Source organism: Chiloscyllium plagiosum, unplaced genomic scaffold (genome assembly GCF_037043375.1).
Source record: "Chiloscyllium plagiosum isolate Xiang-an unplaced genomic scaffold, Cpla_swu_hap1 HiC_scaffold_46, whole genome shotgun sequence".
NCBI lineage: Eukaryota > Metazoa > Chordata > Chondrichthyes > Orectolobiformes > Hemiscylliidae > Chiloscyllium > Chiloscyllium plagiosum.
The window spans coordinates 7,241,420-7,262,090 of record NW_028270184.1 but is presented as its reverse complement, the minus strand read 5'-3'; the positions used below and the strand labels follow the sequence as shown (position 1 = coordinate 7,262,090).

General features: G+C 45.6%; 1 protein-coding gene across 3 annotated transcripts in view; it reads right to left on the bottom strand.

The window, feature by feature from the left end:
• Positions 1-20,671, bottom strand: part of LOC122543859 (solute carrier family 22 member 6-A-like) — a 76,865-nt gene that overhangs the window by 17,730 nt on the left and 38,464 nt on the right. For 2 of the 3 annotated variants that reach the window (XM_043682716.2, XM_043682715.2), the window contains 3 exons: positions 13,230-13,338; positions 9,743-9,946; positions 6,407-6,617 (listed from right to left, as the gene is read on the bottom strand). In XM_043682716.2, coding sequence (XP_043538651.2) covers positions 6,524-6,617; positions 9,743-9,946; positions 13,230-13,338 — 407 coding nt within the window. In that variant the 3' untranslated portion in view covers positions 6,407-6,523. Of the gene's footprint in view, positions 1-6,406; positions 6,618-9,742; positions 9,947-13,229; positions 13,339-20,671 lie in introns of those variants that run through there. The other variant, XM_087983706.1, reaches the window with a different exon arrangement.

Sequence of the window (20,671 nt, the reverse complement as noted above, 5' to 3'; positions counted from 1 at the left end):
GAGCTTTGAAGGGGACTGATCGGCACCTCTGTCTCAATCTCTCTTCATATCAAAAAGCACAAAATGCACCTCTTAAAGCCATGGTATCATCACAATATAGTGTACATATGGCACAGAGTCATAGAATTGTACAGCTTGGAAACAAACTTTTTGGACCATCATGTCCATGCTGACCAGATATCCTAAATCAATCTAGTTCCATTTGCCAGCATTTGGCCGATATCCCTCTAAACCCTTCCTATTCATATATCCACCCAGATACCTTTTAATTGTTGTAATTGTAGCTAGCGCCTGTAGCACTTCTTCTGGCAGCTCATTCCATACACTCAACTCTTTCTGTGTGAAAAAGTTTTCCCACAGGTCCCCTTTTAAATCTTTCTCCTCTCACCTTAAACCTGTGTCCTCTAGTTTTGGACTCCCCTATCCTGAAGAAAAGACCTTGACTATTCACCCTATCCATGCCCCTCATGATTTTATAAGCCTCTATAAGGTCGCCCCTCAGCCTCTGATGCTCCAGAGAAAGTAGCCCCAGCCTGTTCAGCCTCTCCCTATAGCTCAAACGCTCCAACCCTGGCAACATCCTTGTAAACCTTTTCCGCCCTCTTTCACAACATCTTTCCTGTACCAGGAAGACCAGAGTTGAACGCAGTATTCCAAAAGTGGCCGAGCCAATGTCCCTTTTCAGCTGAAACATGATCTCCCCCAACCCCTAAAGTACTGCAGTTCAAAATAATATGGGTCAATTAGTTAAATACAGTGCATGCCACGCCAGAGTGACTCATTCAGTGTATACTCGGGATCAGATTTACATTTACCCTTGTATTTCGCAGCACCTTAGTGAACCCTCACAACAAAGTTCCATCCCGCTGGTGTTCTCCACCTAATCTTTGTAGCTGCTGAATCAAGCTTCAGTGAGGTCCCTCAACACCTCATCTATGTGCCAGTCTCCAACACTCAGTTGTGGACAGCTCCTTGTGCTGGAAGGCCAGCAACCTAAGGTCTGGGACAAACTATCTTTTACCGAGGGTCTTTGCTGAGGTTGGCTGCTTTTCCAGAGGCAGCTGGATGTTTACATGGAGTCAATGGATGGAAAGTTGGTTTGTGTAATGGACAGGGCTGTGTCCACAGCTCTCTGTGGTTTCTTTCGGCCCTGGGCAGAGCAGTTGCTGTACCAAGCCGTGATGCATCCAGGTAGATGGTGCATCTATAAAAAATTGGTATGAATTTTTAAGGACATGCCGAATTCCTTGGTGTTCAAAAGAATGAGGAGGGATCTCATAGAAACTTGTGAAATCCTAACAGGACTGCACAGGGTAGATGTAGGAAGGATGTTCCCAATAACAGGGGAATGCAGAACCAGGAGTGACAGGCTAAGCATACAGAATAAACCATTTAAATTTACAGTGTGATACAACTGAAATTATACATTGAAAAATACGTTAATTGTCTGTCTGTTTTTCAATGTATATTTTCAGTTACATCACACTGTGGCACGGTGGCCCAGTGGTTAGCACTGCTGCCTCACAGCGCCAGAGACCTGGGTTCAATTCCGCCTCAGGCGACTGACTGTGTGGAGTTTGCACGTTCTCCCCGTGTCAACGTGGGTTTCCTCCGGGTGCTCCGGTTTCCTCCCACCATCCAAAGATGTGCAGGGTCAGGTGAATTGGCCATGCTAAATTGCCCGTAGTGTTAGGTAAGGGGTAAATGTAGGGGTATGGGTGGGTTTCGCTTCGGCGGGTCGGTGTGGACTTGTTGGGCCGAAGGGCCTGTTTCCACACTGTAATCTAATCTAAATCTAAACTTTTGCTATAAATTCTGTGCCTTACAATTGTGTCCTCCACAACCACCTGATGAAGGACCAGTGATCCGAAAGCTAGTGCTAACACTTTAAACCTATTGGACTATAGCCTGGTGTTGTGTGATTTTTAACTTTGTGCACCCCAGTCCAACACCGGCATCTCCAAATCAGGCCTATATTTAGAAAGCCTGCTTCATTGACAAAAATGGTCAGACTTAGTAAAAAAGCTTACTTCAGCATATATACACACAAAGTGACCTTTGAGAAAGGAATTATTCCAAGCCAAAAGAAAGTATTATCTGACTGGCAAGATTCCAAAGAATGCAATGAAGCGATGAAGAAGATTAAAAAAAATTGGAAGATTTGTAACAAAATGAAATTGTAATTCAAACACTTCGAAACATCTTGCAATAAGTAATTAATTCTAGTTTCTTTAGGGATGTGTACAGCTGTTAAAAAAAAACAGCAGCTAAGGTTATCTTGCAGAAAATAGCTGTCACTTTGAAACTATTTGCAATATTTATAAGATCTAGTTAAAGATTCTTTAAATAATCGCAGAGATAGATTTCAATGGAATTGCAAAACATCAAAGAGATGCCTAGAGTATGTTGTCTGATTAGCTAAAAATGTTAACAATAAAAATGATTATAAAAATTATAATAATAATAATTATTATTACTAGGTTTTTATAACAGAATCAACTTTTTTTTAAGGGGTAATGGAATTTGATAAGAGATAATCAGTGCAATGGACAATGGAATGCAGAGATAGATTAGATTAGATTACAGTGTGGAAACAGGCCCTTCGGCCCAACAAGTCCACACCGACCCGCTGAAGTGCAACCCACCCAGACCTATTCCCCTACATTTATTAGATTAGATTACAGTGTGGAAACAGGCCCTTCGGCCCAACAAAAATAGTGCTCCAGTTTCCACCCACAGTCCAAAAATGTGCAGGTCAGGTGAATTGGCCGCGCTAAATTGCCCGTAGTGTTAGGTGAAGGGGTAAATGTAGGGGACTGGGTCTGGGTGGGTTGCGCTTCGGTGGGTCGGTATGGACTTGTTGGGCCGAAGGGCCTGTTTCCACACTGTAAGTAATCTAATCTAATCTGAACAATGAGAGGCATTACCAAAAAAGAGGACAGCCAGTAACTTTGGAATGCAACATACAAAGATCCCAAACCCTAGAGATTGCAATAATTGTTAAACATCGACAGCACCTAAGAATTTAGTGCTGTCCATAGGAGTGTCCATCATTGATCAGGTGTTTTACAGGATTAGTCCCACAGAAGGGAAGGAGAGGGTGTAGTAACCATGTTCTGTACGATCATTGTGACACAAAATGTATAAAAATGCTGCACTTTACTGTCAACCAGAGTGTGTCATTGATTTCTCTTCTGATCCGAGCTGAAGATTAAGAAAACGATTGCGTTTTCACGTTGAAGCCAGATTCGGAAAAGATCCCTTGGCCCTCTCCCTGCGCTAATTGTTTTTTGCTTGAATAAAAGTCCCCCCTTTGCCTGTATCCTGTCTGCCCCCTGAGTCTTTGTCCCCGGTCGGGGGAAGCTTTCTCCTGCACTCATGAAATAAAAGGGTTAGTGCAACATGGATACATAATTGGCCGAGTAATCGACTGGTAAATGGATATATGTGTAAATGATCCAGATGTTGGCATGCAGGGGGCAATTTCAAACGCTGTGGATGATGCAAATGTCGGAAGCATTGTAAAGTGTGACGAAGACAGTGCAGAACTTGGAAAGGGCACAGACAAGTTGGCGGAGTGGAGAGACAGGTGGCAGGTGACGTTCAGCGCAGAGAAGTGTGAGGTGATGCATTTGGCAGGAAGCACATGGACAGACAAATCATAACAAGCAGAACACATCGAAAGTGGGTGCAGGAGCAAAGGGAGCTGGGTGTACATGTGCACGGATAATTGAGGGTGGCAGGACGGGTAATGAGAGCAGGGAATAAAGCAGGCAGTATCTGGGCTTTGTTGATAGGGGCATGACGTACATGAGAATACAAGGCATTTGTTAGACCTCAGCTGGGATGGTGTGCGCAGTTGTAGGCACCACCCTATAGGAAGAATGTGAACATGTTGGACAGAGTGCAGGAGAAATTTACACAAATGTCCCCATAGAGTCATATAGCACAGAGATAGACTGTCCAGTCCAGTCAGTCCCAGCCGACCATAATCATAATCTAAACTAGTCCCACCTGCCTGCTTCCGGCCCATGTCCCTCTAAGCCTTCCCTATTCATGTACTTATAGAGATGTTTTTTAAACATTGTAGCTGTACCCTCACCCATCATTTCCACTGTCAGTTCATTCCACATGCGACCCACTCTCTGTATAAAAGATATGCCTTTCTCGTGCCTTTCTTAAATATTGCTCCTCTCACCTTAGAAATGTGCCCCCAGTCTTGAAATCCTTCACTTTAGGGAAAAGACACCTGCCATTCACCTTATCATTAGTTTACAAACCTCCTTAAGGTCACCCCTCAACCTCCTACGCTCCAGTGGAAAATGTCCGAGCCTTTCCAGCCTTCCTTTGTAACTCAAATGAGCAACTTCAGTTCTGAGGATAGATTTTGGAGTGTTTGGGACTGAGGGAAAAGTCTAGGAGAGTATCTGAAATGTTTTTTCAAAATCATGGGGCTGGGTAGAGAGGATGAGGTGAAACTTCCTGCTTGAAAATGGAATAAAAATGAGAGGGCACAGCTCAAAAGTAATTTGTTGTTAAACTTGAGAGGGCGCAGAAAAGACTCACAAGGGTGTTTCCAGGATTGGAGGGTTTGAGCTGTAGGGAGAGGCTGAGTAGGCCGCAACCTTTTCCCTTGGAGCATTGGAGGCTGACGGGTGAACTTCTAGATGCTTATAAAATCATGAGGGGCATGGATAGGGTGAAGAGCACAGGTTTTTTTTTCCAAGGGTGGGGAGTCCAAAGCTAGAGGACATGGGTTTAACGTGAGAGGGGCAAGATTTAAAAAGGACTTGAGGGGCCACATTTTTCACACAAGGGGGTGATGCGTGTATCCAATGAGCTGCCAGAGGAAGTGGTGGAGGCTGGTACAATGACAACATTTAAGAGGCATCTGGATGGGGACACGAATAGGAAGGGTTTGGAGGGATATGCTGGCAAATGGGACAAGGTCAGATTGGGATGTGCGGTCATTGTGGACGAGCTGGACTGAAGGGCCTGTTTCTGTGCTGTGTGACTCTATAACTTGCAAAGGAAGCAAAGGCGATGTGAGGACAAAAAGACACAGGTATTTGCACTGCCTGCAAATATGGTGGAGGTGGGTTCAATGGAGGCATTCATACATAGAACATAGAACCTAAAACATAGAGCGTAAACAGGCCCTTCGGCCCTCACTGTTGTGCCAAGCATGACACCAAACTAAACTAATCCCTTCTGCCTGCCCTTGGTCCATATCCCTTCATGCCTTGCATATTCATGTGCTTATCTAAAAGCCCTTTAAATATCCCTCTTGTATCTGCCTCCACCACCACCCTTGGCAGACTCGTTTCACTCTCTACGTAAAGAATTTGCTGCTCCATCTCCTTTGAAATCCATTATCCATTCAAGAGCGTATGGAACGGTTATTTAAATAACAGTAAAGCGCAGGGGTGTGAGGACAGGCAGGAGAATGGCATTAACTTATCGTACTGCACACTTGGATAGTGAACGCAATTAATCCTCATTTACATGTGTATAACTTAAACAAATATACATGCTTCTGCCTGAAACCCTGAGTTTCTTCCCTGACAAATTCAAATTGACTACATAAGTGTTCAAATTATGGATCTGTTCAAGATATTTGTTTCAATTCAGTTTAATAACATTGCATTGAGACATACAATGGACAATCAAAGAACATTGACAAACGTTTACCTCTATTTGGCAACATTTTTTATGATGGCTGTCTGCCTTCACAGTTACAGGACAGGGACTGAGAGCAAGTGCGTTATCCCCACCAAGATGATTCTGCACAGTCTGGGATTGGAAAGGCAGCCCAGTCCCTCACACAAACCCAACCTTCCACCCACCGACTCCATCTACACTCCCCACTGCCTCGGGAAGGCAGCCGACATCATCAGAGAGCCCTCCCACCCCGGTTATAATCTCTCCCACCCTCTTCCCTCAGGCAGGAGGGACAAAAGCTCAAACACACGGACCGACAGGTTCAAGAACAGCTTCTTCCCCGCTGTTACCAGACTCATGAACGGCCCTCTCAAATTTTAAACTCATGTCGTCCTCACTCTTTGTGCACCGTAACATTGTACTCCGTGCTCTGCTTTATCACCCAAATGCTCTTTGTGTGGTATGGTCTGTCTGTACTCCATGCAAAACAGAATTTTTCACTGTACATGTGACAATAATCAATCAAATCAAATCTAAAGGATTGATCCCAGTTGAGCGTTGTTTAATTCAAAATCCATTTTTAACAATTAAGCTGAGGGTAACGATGTGATAGTGTGGGACACAATGATATTTCTTAAAAAACAGGTATGAAATTGGACGGAGGCTGCCTTTTGCGTGTTGTTCATCCTTTTAGATTTATCTTATCGTTTCAGTTATCTCGTGTTTAAAGTACAATTTAGAAATATTGAAGGTTGAGAATGCTTTATTAAGTGCTTGTTGTGAAAAAGAGGACATAGATTACAACATGTCTGTTGCATTTATCTGCTCGGAGGGCTGATAGTTGGGAGTGAGCCGCACCTGGTTACACAGTCTGTTTCATCAGTGATTGGTGTGTTTCATGGAGTGAAATATCACTCCTGTTGGAGTCCTTGTCTTTTCCAGCACTTTTTATTGCTCTGAAAATAAATTAGTCAGAAAATCACAAACAACGATTTGCAAAAGGTTCAACTTTTCTTTCATTCTCTCCATTTCTTTCTCATCTATGCTTCGTCTGTGTGCCACAGCACGGTGGCTGAGTGGTTGGCACTGCTGCCTCACGGCACCAGGGACCAGGGTTTGATCCCACTTCGGGCAACTGTCTGTGTGGAGTTTACACGTTCTCCCCGTGTCTGTGTACGTTTCCTCCGGGTGCTCCAGTTTCCTCCCACAGTCCAAAGCTTTGCAGATTTAGGTGGGTTGGCTATACTAAATTACCCATCGTGCCCAGGGATGTGCAGGTTAGGGTGGGATTGGGCGTGCTAAATTGTCCCCATAGTGCCCAGGGATGTGCAGGTTAGGGTGGATCGGCCGTGCTAAATTGTCCCCATAGTGCCCAGGGATGTGCAGGTTAGGGTGGATTGGCCGTGCTAAATTGTCCCATAGTGCCCAGGGATGTGCAGGTTAGGGTGGATTGGCCATGCTAAATTGTCCCATTGTGCCCAGGGATGTGCAGGTTAGGGTGGATTGGCCGTGCTAAATTGTCCCATAGTGCCCAGGGATGTGCAGGTTAGGTTGGATTGGCCATGCTAAATTGTCCCATTGTGCCCAGGGATGTGCAGGTTCGGGTGGATTGGCCATGCTAAATTGTCCCATTGTGCCCAGGGATGTGCAGGTTAGGGTGGATTGGCCGTGCTAAATTGTCCCATAGTGCCCAGGGATGTGCAGGTTAGGGTGGATTGGCTGTGCTAAATTGTCCCATAGTGCCCAGGGATGTGCAGGTTTGGGTGGATTGGCCATGCTAAATTGCCCCATGGTGTCCAGGGATGTGCAGGTTAGAGTGGATTGGCCGTGCTAAATTGTCCCATAGTGCCCAGGGATGTGCAGGTTGGGGTGGATTGGCCATGCTAAATTGTCCCATAGTGCCCAGGGATGTGCAGGTTAGGGTGGATTGGCCGTGCTAAATTGTCCCAGTGTCCAGGGATGTGCAGGTTAGGGTGGATTGGCCGTGCTAAATTGTCCCATAGTGCCCAGGGATGTGCAGGTTAGGGTGGATTGGCCATGCTAAATTGTCCCATACTGCCCAGGGATGTGCAGGTTCGGGTGGATTGGCCATGCTAAATTGTCCCATTGTGCCCAGGGATGTGCAGGTTAGGATGGATTGGCTGTGCTAAATTGTCCCATAGTGCCCAGGGATGTGCAGGTTTGGGTGGATTGGCCGTGCTAAATTGCCCCATGGTGTCCAGGGGTGTGCAGGTTAGAGTGGATTGGCTGTGCTAAATTGTCCCATAGTGCCCAGGGATGTGCAGGTTTGGGTGGATTGGCCGTGCTAAATTGCCCCATGGTGTCCAGGGGTGTGCAGGTTAGAGTGGATTGGCCATGCTAAATTGTCCCATAGTGCCCAGGGATGTGCAGGTTGGGGTGGATTGGCCGTGCTAAATTGTCCCATAGTGCCCAGGGATGTGCAGGTTAGGGTGGATTGACCGTGCTAAATTGCCCCATAGTGCCCAGGGATGTGCAGGTTAGGGTGGATTGGCCTTGCTAAATTGTCCCATAGTGTCCATGGATTTGCAGGTTCGGGTGGATTGGCCGTGCTAAATTGTCCCATTGTGCCCAGGGATGTGCTGGTTAGGGTGGATTGGCCGTGCTAAACTGCCCCATAGTGCCCAGGGATGTGCAGGTTCGGGTGGATTGGCCATGCTAAATTGTCCCATAGTGCCCAGGGATGTGCAGGTTAGGGTGGATTGGCCGTGCTAAATTGTCCCATAGTGCCTAGGGATGTGCTGGTTAGGGTGGATTGGCCGTGCTAAACTGCCCCATAGTGCCCAGGGATGTGCAGGTTAGGGTGGATTGGCCGTGCTAAATTGCCCCATAGTGCCCAGGGATGTGCAGGTTAGGGTGGATTGGCCGTGCTAAATTGCCCCATAGTGTCCCAGGGATGTGCAGGTTAGGGTGGATTGGCCATGCTAAATTGCCCCATAGTGTCCCAGGGATGTGCAGGCCAGGCGGAGTAGCCATGGGAAATACAGGTTTACGGGGTTGGGGTGGAATGACCTTTGCAAGGTTGGTGGACTCAACAGGTCGAATTGCCTGCTTCTAAACTGTAGGGATTCTCTGTAAACCAAGCTCTTACCTCACCGTCTCCTCCCTCGCTCTATTCTCTTGTGTATTCTGCACAGGCAGACAGATTTCTCAAACCATAAAAAGGACCCTCAAACATCGTGCCAAAGATGGTCTCAATCCTGATTTCATAACTTTTCGTATATTTTCCCTGAAATGTCAGAGGCTGAGGGGTGACTTTATAGAGGTTTATAAAATCATGAGGGACATGGATAGGGTAAATAGACAAGGTTATTCCCTCAGGTGGGGGAGTCTAGAACTAGAGGGGCATAGGTTTGGATGAGAGGGGGAAAGATATAAAAGGGACCTGAGGGGCAACTTTTTCACACAGAGGGTGGTGGGTGTTTGGAATGAGCTGCCAGAGGAAGTGGTGGAGGCTGGTACAATGACAGCAGTTAAAAGGCATTTGGATGGGGACATGAATAGGAAGGGTTTGGAGGGATATGGGCCAAGTGCTGGCAAATGGGACTAGATTAATTCAGGATATTTAGTTGGCATGGACGAGCTGGACTGAAGGGTCTTTTTTCCATGCTGTACTTCTCTATGACTCTAAATTCTGTACTTTCCAGTTAATTAGTGCCTTCCTTACGTGATATGGTTTTAGATTTTGTTCTAGGCTTTAAAGAGAGGTTAATAATTGAGGTCTTTTGATTCCAAATGCCTTTGGTGTCAGCATATGTTGTGAATAACATAGGCATTATTACCACGTAATAAGTCACTTCATAAACAAGGAAGTGAAAGTAAAAGGTGCTCCTGAAAACCAAAAAAATCAAAAAGTAGCATCGGACAAATTCTCAAGAAGTGCCCTTAAAAAAAATATAGTCTGCTCCCTGCTCCCAAGACTTGGCTGCAGTAACTCAGAGATTCTTCATGAGCTTCAGTGCAGAAGGCCCAGGGTAGGAGCTAATTTCTTAACGGATATTGGGGCCCATTCTCCCATTTTAATTAGCACTTCCGAAGAGTGGGAATTCCTGACGTCACAAACCTGTTTTCGATTCCTTCGATGGTCTCCGGCAAAGGGTTGTTGCGTGTCTCGGGCAGGGCACAGATGGCTACTCCGGCAACGATTGCGACACCGCCGTATATGGTCATGGGCAGAAACGAGACGTAGTCGCCGCTCAGCCTTACGATAGGCGCTATCATGGCCCCCACACGAGCCGTCGTGCTCACGAGCCCCATTCCCGTCTGCCTGCGCGGGATACACAAGAGAACAGTGAGAGGGAGGAGATGGTTCCGGAACGTTTCAGCTCGTAACAGTTTTTCCAACTTCCTCTTTCCCGCCGCTGAAGATGCTGGCTCTGATTTCCTTCCCTGATATTAGCTACACCTCTGACTAACCTTCCAGTCTAACACACATCCCTTGCTGTCATGTCCTCATGTACTGGCAGCACAATGCCCTGGCATATCTCATTGTAATGCAAATATGGCCCCTGTAATTCATTGTGGTATCAGAAAAGCTAACAATCTTAATTTAATCCTTCTGATAAAGCCGGTGTCCTTCAATACCCCGTCCCTCTCTGAGGTAAACTATGCCTGCTCTTTGTAACAGAGTTAACACATCTAGTGGCTCAGTTAGCTCAGCTAGTTTGCACTGCAGTGATACCCAACAATATGAGTTCAATTCCTGCACCAGCTGAAGTTACCATGAAGGACTATCCTTCTCAACCCCTCCCCTTGTCTGAGGTGTAGTGACCCTCAGGTTAAACTGCCAGGAGTTGTCTCTCTCTCTCTAATGACAGAACAGGACTATCGAGATGTATAGCACAGAAACAGACCTTTCTGTTCAATTCATCAATGTTGACCAGGTATCGTGAATTAATCTGGTCCCATTTCCCAGCACTTGGCCCATATCCCTCTAAACCCTCCCAATTGATATATCCATACAGATACCTTTTAAATGTTGTAGTTGTATCTGCCTCCACCACTTCCTAACCCTAACCATAACCCTATCCAAATACACACTCTGGATGAAAAGGTGTCTTTTAAATCTTTCTCCTCTCATTTGGATGACACGGTGGCTCAGTGGTTAGCACTGTTACCTCACAGTGCTAGGCACCCAGGTTCAATTCCAGCCTTGGGCGACTGTCTGTGTGAAGTTCGCACATTCTCCCCACGTCTGCGTGGGTTTCTTCCCACAGTCCAAAGATGTGCAGGTCAGGTAAATTGGCCGTACTAAATTGCCTGTAGTGTTAGGTGCATTAGTCAGAGGGAAATGGGTCTGGTTGAGTTACTCTCCAGAGGGTCAGTGTGGACTTGTTGGTCCAAATGGCCTGTTTCCACTGTCACAAAGCTAAAAGCTGTTTTAGCTTTTCTAAAAGCTGTTCCTTGGCTCAAGGAGACTCTGTCCTTGATTTTTTTCAGAGGGGTAATAAACTGGGCTGGGCTCCAATCATTCCTGAAGAAGGGCATGTGCCCGAAACGTCGAATCTTCTGTTCCCTAGATGCTGCCTGACCTGCTGTGCTGTTCCAGCAATAAAGTTTCAGCTTTGGGCTCCAATCAGTCTGGTTTGGTACAGAGATGAAAAGGATTTTGACAGGCCTTCTGTTTATATGTAAACAGATGAGACTTCAGGCCAAAGATATCATGCTTAGAAGTGACCTGTATAAAGAGAGGGGAGTGGTCAGCTCTTTAGCAGGCTGAGATGGGCACTTTTAGTTGAGAATTGAACTGGGAAGTTCAACAGGGAAACTGTGTGGAAGCTCTCTCTTTTCTGCCCTTCAACTTCAACCTGTAAGCATGTGTTCCATTTATACTGGGTTTTAAAGGGAGTTTGCTTCCTGGCACTGTTGTGTATATTCGGAACAGCATAATTAAGTCGAGCTGGATAGGTTGAGTTCTGTAGGGGTTCTCTATTCTGTTCTTTGTGTTTCATTTTGTAATTTTGTGAATAAATTTTTTGTCTGTTCTAAAACCTAGTAGTCAACCGAGCTAACTTACTCCAGGTAATTTTCAGTGTACACTTACCGAAACAAATTGCAAAGTTAGGTCTAGGGCTGCCGGATTAAGAATGTTTTGAGTGGCCTGGCCTAGTCCATAACGTCACACTGTAGGGAATCTAATCTTAAATTTTCACCCTCTAGTTTGGGACGGATACGCACACACACACGTCCTTAATACTCCAGGGGCCCTTGATTTCTGACGCACACTGGTGTGGTGTTCTAGCAAGATTGATACAATCACTTTTTAAAAACTTCCACAAAAAAAATCAACACCCCTATGCCTCTAATTTGAAATCCAAACACTAAAAAATTGATATTCATGTGTACATTTTTAATCACACTGGAAAGAAAAACTGAGCATTCAGGCAATTTTACTTTTTATCTTTCAGACTGTTCAAAGTGGCCGGGATTGTATGCTAAGCTGAGGTGAGTTATTTCTGTACGAGGTATGTCTGATATGACTGGGCTCAGTTTATCACGGACTGGCACGGTGGCTCATTGGTTAGCACTGCTGCCTCACAGCATCAGGGACCTGGGTTCAATTCCACCCTTCGTTGAGTTTGCATGTTCTCCCCATGTCTGCGTGGGTTTTTTTCCAAGTGCTCTGGTTTTCGTCAAAAGATGTGCAGGTTAGGGTGGATTGGCCATGCTAATTTGTCCCATAGTGCCCAGGGATGTGCAGGTTAGGGTGGATTGGCCATGCTAATTTGTCCCATAGTGCCCAGGGATGTGCAGGTTAGGGTGGATTGGCCATGCTAAATTGTCCCATAGTGCCCAGGGATGTGCAGGTTAGGGTGGATTGGCTGTGCTAAATTGCCCTACAGTGCCCAGGGATGTGCAGGTTAGGATGGATTGGCTGCCAGGGATGTGCAGGTTAGGGTGGATTGGCCGTGCTAAATTACCCATAGTGCCCAGGGATGTGCAGATTAGGGTGGATTGGCCGTGCTAAATTACCCCATAGTGCCCAGGAATGTGCAGATTAGGGTGGATTGGCTGCCAGGGATGTGCAGGTTAGGGTGGATTGGCTGTGCTAAATTGCCTCAGTGCCGAGGGATGTGCAGGTTGGGGTGGATTGGCTGTGCCAAATTACCCATCGTGCCCAGTGATGTGCAGGTTAGGGTGGATTGGCCATGCTAAATTACCCGTAGTGCCCAGGGATGTGCAGGCTAGGGTGGATTGGCCGTGCTAAATTACCCGTAGTGCCCAGGGATGTGCAGGCTAGGGTGGATTGGCCATACTAAATTACCCCATAGTGTCCAGGAATGTGCTGACTGGGTGGATTAGCCATGGGAAAGGCAGGTTTATGGGGATAGGGTCGGTAGTCTGAGTGGGATTCTCTTCGGAGGGTTGTTATGGGCTGGATGGCCTGTTTCCACACTGTGGGGATTCTATGGAAACCTTAATGGTTAATTATGATGCTTATAAATGAGAGCAATTTGGGGTGGTCCAAATGTGACCCAAAATGAATTTTTTTAAAAAGATACTGATGTTGCTAAAGTAGAACAGTTGCAGTAAGGAACGTGTGTACTTACCTGACCACTGTAGGGTAGAGTTCACCTGAATAGAGATAGCAACAGCTGAAAGCTGTAGATAGACACCCCTTCCCAATAGCAGCAAGTGACGTGCGTAAGGCATTTAACTCTGTCAGAAAGATGGAGCAGTCAGCACTTTAGGTATCTTGAACAAATTCATTAGGGGATGAAAAATTGCCCGTTAGCTTTACAAGTGTGTTGGTTGCTTTCATGTTATAAAGTGGTGAACTGGCTGTGGACGCAGAGATTCCACCTGAACATTTTTTCGCTGGTGAAAATATACTCTTTTCTGACTTAGTATCCATTAATTGCCTTCAGGATCGAGTCACACCAGCATGGAAACAGACCCTTCGGCCGAACCAGTCCAATCTGACCATAATTCCAAACTAAACAAGTCCCATTTGCCTGCTCCTGGCACATATCCCTCCAAACATTTCATATTCATGTCCTTATCCAAATGTCTTTTAAATGTTGTAACTGTCTCCACATCCACCACTTCCTCTGGAAGTTCATACTACACACACAATTTTGCACTCATCTTTCCCCTCTCACCTTAAAGATATGCCCCCTAGTCTTGAAATCCCTCACCCTAGGGAAAACACAGCTGCCATTCACCTCATCTATACCCCTCATTATTTTATAAACCTCTGTAAGGTCACCCCTCAACCTCCTACACTTCAGCGAAAAAGGCCCACTCTACCTGGGCTGGCATGGTGGCTCAGTGGTTAGCACAGCTGTTTCACCATGCCAGGGACCTGGGTTCAATCCCACCCTTAGATGACTGTGTATGGAGTTTACACATTCTCCCTGTGTCTGTGAGGTTACCTCCCACAGTATAATAGAGATGTAGGTCAGGTGGATTGGCCTTGGGAAACGTAGGTCTGGATTGGATGCTGTTGGCAGGTGGGATGGGCCAACCCCTGTACTCAAAGATCTGAGCAATAAAGGCAAGTATGTTAAATGCCTTCAGGGTATGGAGCAGGCACAGTGATCATGCAGAGCTGAAGAAGGTTTTTATTTGCTTAATTTTAGTGAAATCCCTGCTGAAAATTTCCCGTTCTAGTTTAATTTGGCGCTGGGATTTTAGCACAGTATAGTCCTCAAGGCTGGATCATTACAGGAAAGTATTATACAGGACTGAACACAGTCATACAAATCACAGGGTTGGGTCATTTTGTCTAGTACAAGACAAATGCCCAGGATATTAAGTAAATCACAAGGGACAGGACTGGGTCTTAATGACCAGGTAATTAGATTTAACATAATTGTGGATCCAACTCAATGTGCCGGGCCATAGTATTGCAAATCATAACTTAGAAAGCTGGGACTTGCAAACTGTTGGGTGACATGGTGGCTCAGTGGTTAGCCTAGCTGCCTCCCAGCGCCAGGGACCCAGGTTTGATCCCACCCTCAGGCGACTGTCTGCGTGGAGTTTGCGCATTCTCCCCGTGTCTGTGCAGGTTTCCCCTGGGTGCTCCAGTTTCCTTCCACAGTCCAAAGAAGTGCAGGTTAGGATGAATTGGCCATGCTAAAATTGCCCATAGTGTTCAGGGATATGTAGGTTACGTGCATTAGTTAGGGGTAAATGTAGAGTAATTTGGAAATGGGTCTGGGTGGGTTACTCTCCGGAGGGTGGAATTGTAGGGCCGAATGGCCTGTTTCCACACTGTAGGGATTCTATGATTCATATAGGATATGTAACAGAGTCGAACATTTAAAGGATAAAACTAGACTTCATAACATATATTTTCTTGGCTATACAAGATTCCAAAATGCTATCCATATTCAAGATAACTCTCTGAACATGCAGTTCGTGTTTGATTAGATTGATATCTGAAATTAATGGGTTGTAGAATCCCTTTAGAGTGGAAAGAGGCCATTCAGCCCACACCGATTCCCCATAGAGCATCCCATCCAGACCCAACCTATCCCCATAACCCCACATTTTACCTTGGCCAATCGACCTAGCCTGCACACAGCTCTGCACCATGGCCAATCCATCCCGCATCTTTGGACCGTGGGAGGAAATCCCTGCAGACACAGGGAGAACATGCAAACTCCACACAGACAGTCACCCGAGGCTGGAATTGAACCCAGGTCCCTGGCGCTGTGAGGCAGCAGCGCCAACCACTGAGCCACCTTGATGCCACCAAACCTGGCTATCTCAAGGGGATGGACAGACTGGGCTCATTTCCACTGGAGCTTAGAGCGTGACAGTTCGAAATGTATGTGATCCTGAACGGATGTGTGAGGTATTTTGTTTATTTAAGGGAATCAAAGGTTATTGATGGTAAATGCGAATATATAATTGAAAACACAGACAGACCCGGTCTTGATATTATTGAATGACAAAGCGAGTTTGAGAGGCCGAATAGCCTACTCCTGCTTCTAATTTTCTTATTTCCTGTATGTCTGATCACTGGCAAGTCAATGCCTGCTCTCCTGAAAGCATTCATGAAAGTTGCATGGTGGCTCAGTGGTTAGCACTGCTGCCTTACAGTGCCAGGGACCCAGGTTCAATTCCAGCCTTGGGTGACTGTCTGTGAGGAGATTGCACATTCTCCCCCGTGTCCAAAGACGTGCAAGTTAGGGTGGATTGGCCATGCTAAATTGTCCCGTGGTGTTCAGGAACATGTAGGTTAGGTGCATTAGTCATGGGAAATGTAGATTATTAGGGAATGGAATTGGTCTGGATGGGATACTCTTTGGAGGGTCGGTATGGACTTGTTGGGCCTAATGGCCTGTTTCCACACTGTAGGGATTCTATGATTTCAGCCAGAGAAAATAATGAGATGGCTCCTGACTGACAAGGATTCGCCACTGATTGTGTGACTAGTTATCTGTAAACATGAATGCAGCAGGCACTTTCAGGGTACTGTGCATAGTTCTGGTCACTGCAACATGACCTCTCAATGCTGGCCAATAAAAGCAAGTGTACCCAACACCTTCTTCACTACACTGTCTACCTGCGACTCCACTTTCAAAGAACTATGCACCTGTACCCTTAGGTCTCTCTGTTCAGCAACACTCCCCAGGATCAACCATTAAGTGTATGAGTCCCGTTCCGTTTTTCTTAACCAAAAATGCAGCACCTCACATTTATCTAAAGTAACCTCCATCTGCCACCCTTTGACCCATTGGCCCATCTGACCAAGGTGCCATTGTACTCTGAGGTAACCTTCTTCATTGTCCACTACACCTCCAATGTTGGTGTCATCTGCAAACTTACTAACCATTACCTCCTATATCCTCATCGAAATCATTTATATAAATGAAGAAAAGTAGTGGACCCAGCACTGATCCTTGCAGCACAACACTGGTCACAGGCCTCCAGTCTAAAAAACAACTCTCCATCACCACCATCACCTTCTGTCTCCTATCTTCAAGCCAATTTTGTATCTAACTGGCTAGCTCTCCCTGTATTCTGTATGATCTAACCTTGCTGACCAGTGTGAGGCAGCAGTGCTAACCGCTGTGCTACCGTGGCTAGTAGGAAGGGTTTAGAGGGATATGGGCCAGGTGCTGGCAGGTGGGACTCGATTGGTTTGGGGTATCTGGTCAGCATGAATGAGTTGGACCGAAGGGTCTGTTTTCATGCTGTACATCTCTATGACTCTCGGACTTTTCTCTCAATGTATTTTCCCTCCTGGATCGGAGAACTGCATATGAGAATCTGTGACAAAAAAATCAGAAATTGCTGGAAAAGCTCAGCAGGTCTGGTGGGATCTGTGGAGAGAAATCAGAGTTAATATTTTGGGTCATTTGACCCTTCTTCAGAAACTATGTCTGAATTTGTTTTTTTTTTGCCAAGTAGTGTTTATGGGATGTTACAATATTCGATCAGTTAATTAGTAATAGTTACTGTATTTAATATTCTGTTAAGTTTCCAGTGGAGTTGTTATTCTAAATTCCTCTTATTTTGATTGTACTTTGACTACAGTGTTTAAGTGAATTGTGTGTCGCTTAACGTCAAGGAGTTTGACCAGTCACATCGCATCTGGAACATGACTCTTTACATCTGCCTTTAAAAATAAGACAAAGCCACCTTCTTGAAATATTTTGAGGGGGTCTGGTCTGGTCCATAACACTGGCAGATGGGATTAGGTCAGATCGGGATGTCCAGTCAGCATGAATGGAGGGTCTGTTTCCGTGTTGTATGACTCTATCTCCAATCTCAGGGATCTCAAACCTTCGAATGCCCTCATAAATAAATATATTCTTTTGAGCGAACAGTTTAAGTCAGTCTAGCAGCTTCGATAAGGTGTATGACCTTGTGTTCTCAAGGTTACATTTTCAAGCCTCACTTGAAGTACTGTTTATTTTTTCCTTAAACGTGTTTTTATAGAACATGAGAGGGATTGCTTAAGTGCAAGATCTTTGCTGTCTTCCTAACATTTACAGACCTTTTGTTTGGGAAGGGGGCTCACAGACAGTGATGAGGAACAGAAGACCTGAATGGATTTTTCATGGACACACTGGCACTGGAGGGGGTGCAGAGGAGGTTCACTGGGTTGAATCTGGAGTCGAGAGGGTTGGCTTATGAGGAGAGATGGAGTAGGCTGGGACAAAACTCACTGGAATTTAGAAACATGGGAGGGGGGGGGTGATCTTATAGAAACATATAAAATTATGAAGGGAATCGGGAAGATAGAAGCAGGGAAGTTGTTTCCACTGAAACTATAACTAGGGGGTGCAGCCTCAAAATAAAGGGACGAAGGTTTAGGATTGAGTTGAGGATGAACTTCTTCATCCAGAGGGTTGGGCAGAGAATTCCACAGATTCCCAACCCTCTGGATGAAGATGTTCTTCCTCAGCTCAGTCCTAAACCTGCTCCCCCTTATTTTGAGGCTGCGCCCCCTAGTTATAGTTCCAGTTGAAATAACTTCCCTGCTTCTATCTTTGCCAATCCCTATGCCCAGTGAGGCTACCTCGCTGAATGTTATTAAGGTGAAGCTGGATAGATTTCTGAACAGTTAAGAATTAAGAGTTGGGGGATCCAAGATGGCGGCGACCCAGTAAGACTGAGTCTATAGTGCTCCTCCCAAGACTTGGGCACAGTGGGTCACCTACCCCCTACCAAGCTCACCAAATCATTTATAAATTATTTATAATAGTTTAGTAACTCAATTAGTTGTGTAATATTACATTTAAGCAACTTAATCCTAAGTTAAAATGACTAAAGGGAAGGGAGCCCGCAGCTCTCAGCAAGCAGGAACCCCTCCCCCACACTCTCCAGCTGCAGCAGAGGCGTCCACAGCCGCCCCAGGGGACTTACCAACAGTAGCAAGCCTTGCAGAAATGCTTTCCAAGCTTGACTCGAAGATCGATGCCTTTATCGTCGAATCCAGAAATCGTTGGGAGTCGCTGTCGGCCGCGCTGCAGAAGCACGACCGTGAAATTGAAGAAATTCAACGCCGAGTCGGAGGGGCGGAGCTAAAGGCCGCGACCTCCGAGACAACCGCTCAATCGGCCGTGGATCAGGTCCGGACTCTCGAGCAGCGAGTCCGGACCTTGGAAAATCATATTGACGACCTCGACAATCGAGGTCGTCGAAAAAATATTTGTTTGCTGGGCCTTCCCGAACAGGAAGAGGAAGGCCAGCTTACAGCATTCCTGGAGCAGTGGCTGCCACAACTTTTAAATCTGCAAGCTGGATCAGGCCAGGTAAGGGTGGAATGGGCCTACCGGGTAGCAATACGCGGGCCCGGCTCGAACCAGCGCCCACGCCCGGTCCTGTTCCGGCTGCAGAGCTACAGGGAGAGGCAGATACTCCTAGAAGCCTCTAGAAATCTTGGAAAAGACCCCCAAGCTATGATCTACAAAGGATCCAAGATCATGCTATTTCAGGACTTTCCCCCGGCTCTGGTTCGAAAGAGGAAGGCATTCGACGAGGCGAAGAAGCGTTTAAGGGACTTAAATGTTCAGTACTCCTTACGCTACCCAGCGATGTTACGCTTTAACCATGAAGGATCTGTATATAACTTTGGATCACCAGAAAAGGCTAAGGAATTCTTGGACTCTCTTAGATAAACTGTAGGACATAATGGATGTTGGTCTGCCTTTCCCCCCCCCCCCCCCCTTTGGTTTATATCCCCTCCCTTTTTTTTTCTTACCTTACTGCTTAATATTATTATGGGGGGTGGGGAGAGGGATTTGATTTTCTCCCCCCCCCCCCCCCCCCTTGGAGTTGTTTTCTGTTATTATTTTATGTATATATGAGGGATGTATGTATATGTGTGTGTATGTGTATGTATATATATGTATATATAAGCTGGGGGATTTGGTTAATGTTGGTGGGGGGAGGTGGTTACCTTATTCGATTTTACCTCTGTCTTTAGGAGCGGGGTTGTTTTTCCCTTCGTTATTTTGTATTATCATATTTAATTATTATTTGTTGAACTGGTAATTTTATAGTTATATGTTTATATATGGTATTAATATTACCAAATATACCCAGGTGTTGGTAGGGGTGGGGGTGGGGTGCTCACTGTTAACTCTAGCTTTGTATTATATTTGAATTTTCCTCATTTTATTGAGGAGTGCCTGGGTCAAGGGTGGGGCATTGGTTGGGAGAGGATATGAGGGATTTTTGGAGAGGAAGTGACGCCCCCTGGGAACAAGGGGGAAAGTCTCCACTTAGATACGTTTTATATTTTTTTTATTTAGAAATAGTTTTTTACTGTATTGTTGTGGGTGTATTAAAGAGGCTTTATTTTTGTAAATTTTACATGTTCCATGCTCGGGATGTTCTGGATAGGGTTCCCCCTCCCGAGGGGTCTCGGATTGGCCCAGAGGATTATGGTTGATCAGTCGGTTAAGTGGTGCACCTGGAATGTCAAGGGGAGTAATTCGCCACTTAAAAGGAAGAAAATATTATCAAATCTTAAGAAGGAAAGAGTTGATATAGCTCTCCTACAGGAGACACACCTGTCAGATAAAGAACACTTGAAATTACGACAGGGCGGATTTGATCAGGCCTTTTTTTCTTCTTTTAGCTCAAAAAGCAGGGGAGTTGTTATTCTTGTTCGGAAGAATTTCCCTTTCAAAATCCTAAAGCAGATAAAAGACGAATCTGGACGATATATCTTGATTAAAGCCCTCATAAATGGAGAGGAATATGGGATTTTAAATTTGTACTGCCCCCCGGCACACCCCTTTAAATTTATAACGGAAGCCTTTTCAAAATTGATGGCTTTTGATGCCCGTCATATAATTATAGGGGGAGACTTTAATTGTATTATGGATCCGGAAATAGACAGGATTCCCAAGAGTACTGCAGGAGTATCTCCCAGATCTAGACAATTGATGGATCTGAACAAAGAATTAGGATTAGTAGATGTATGGAGATGTCTTCATCCACAGGGTAGAGATTTTTCTTTCTACTCTAATCCACATAAATGTCATACCAGAATTGATATGTTTTTTGCCCCCTCGATTTTTTT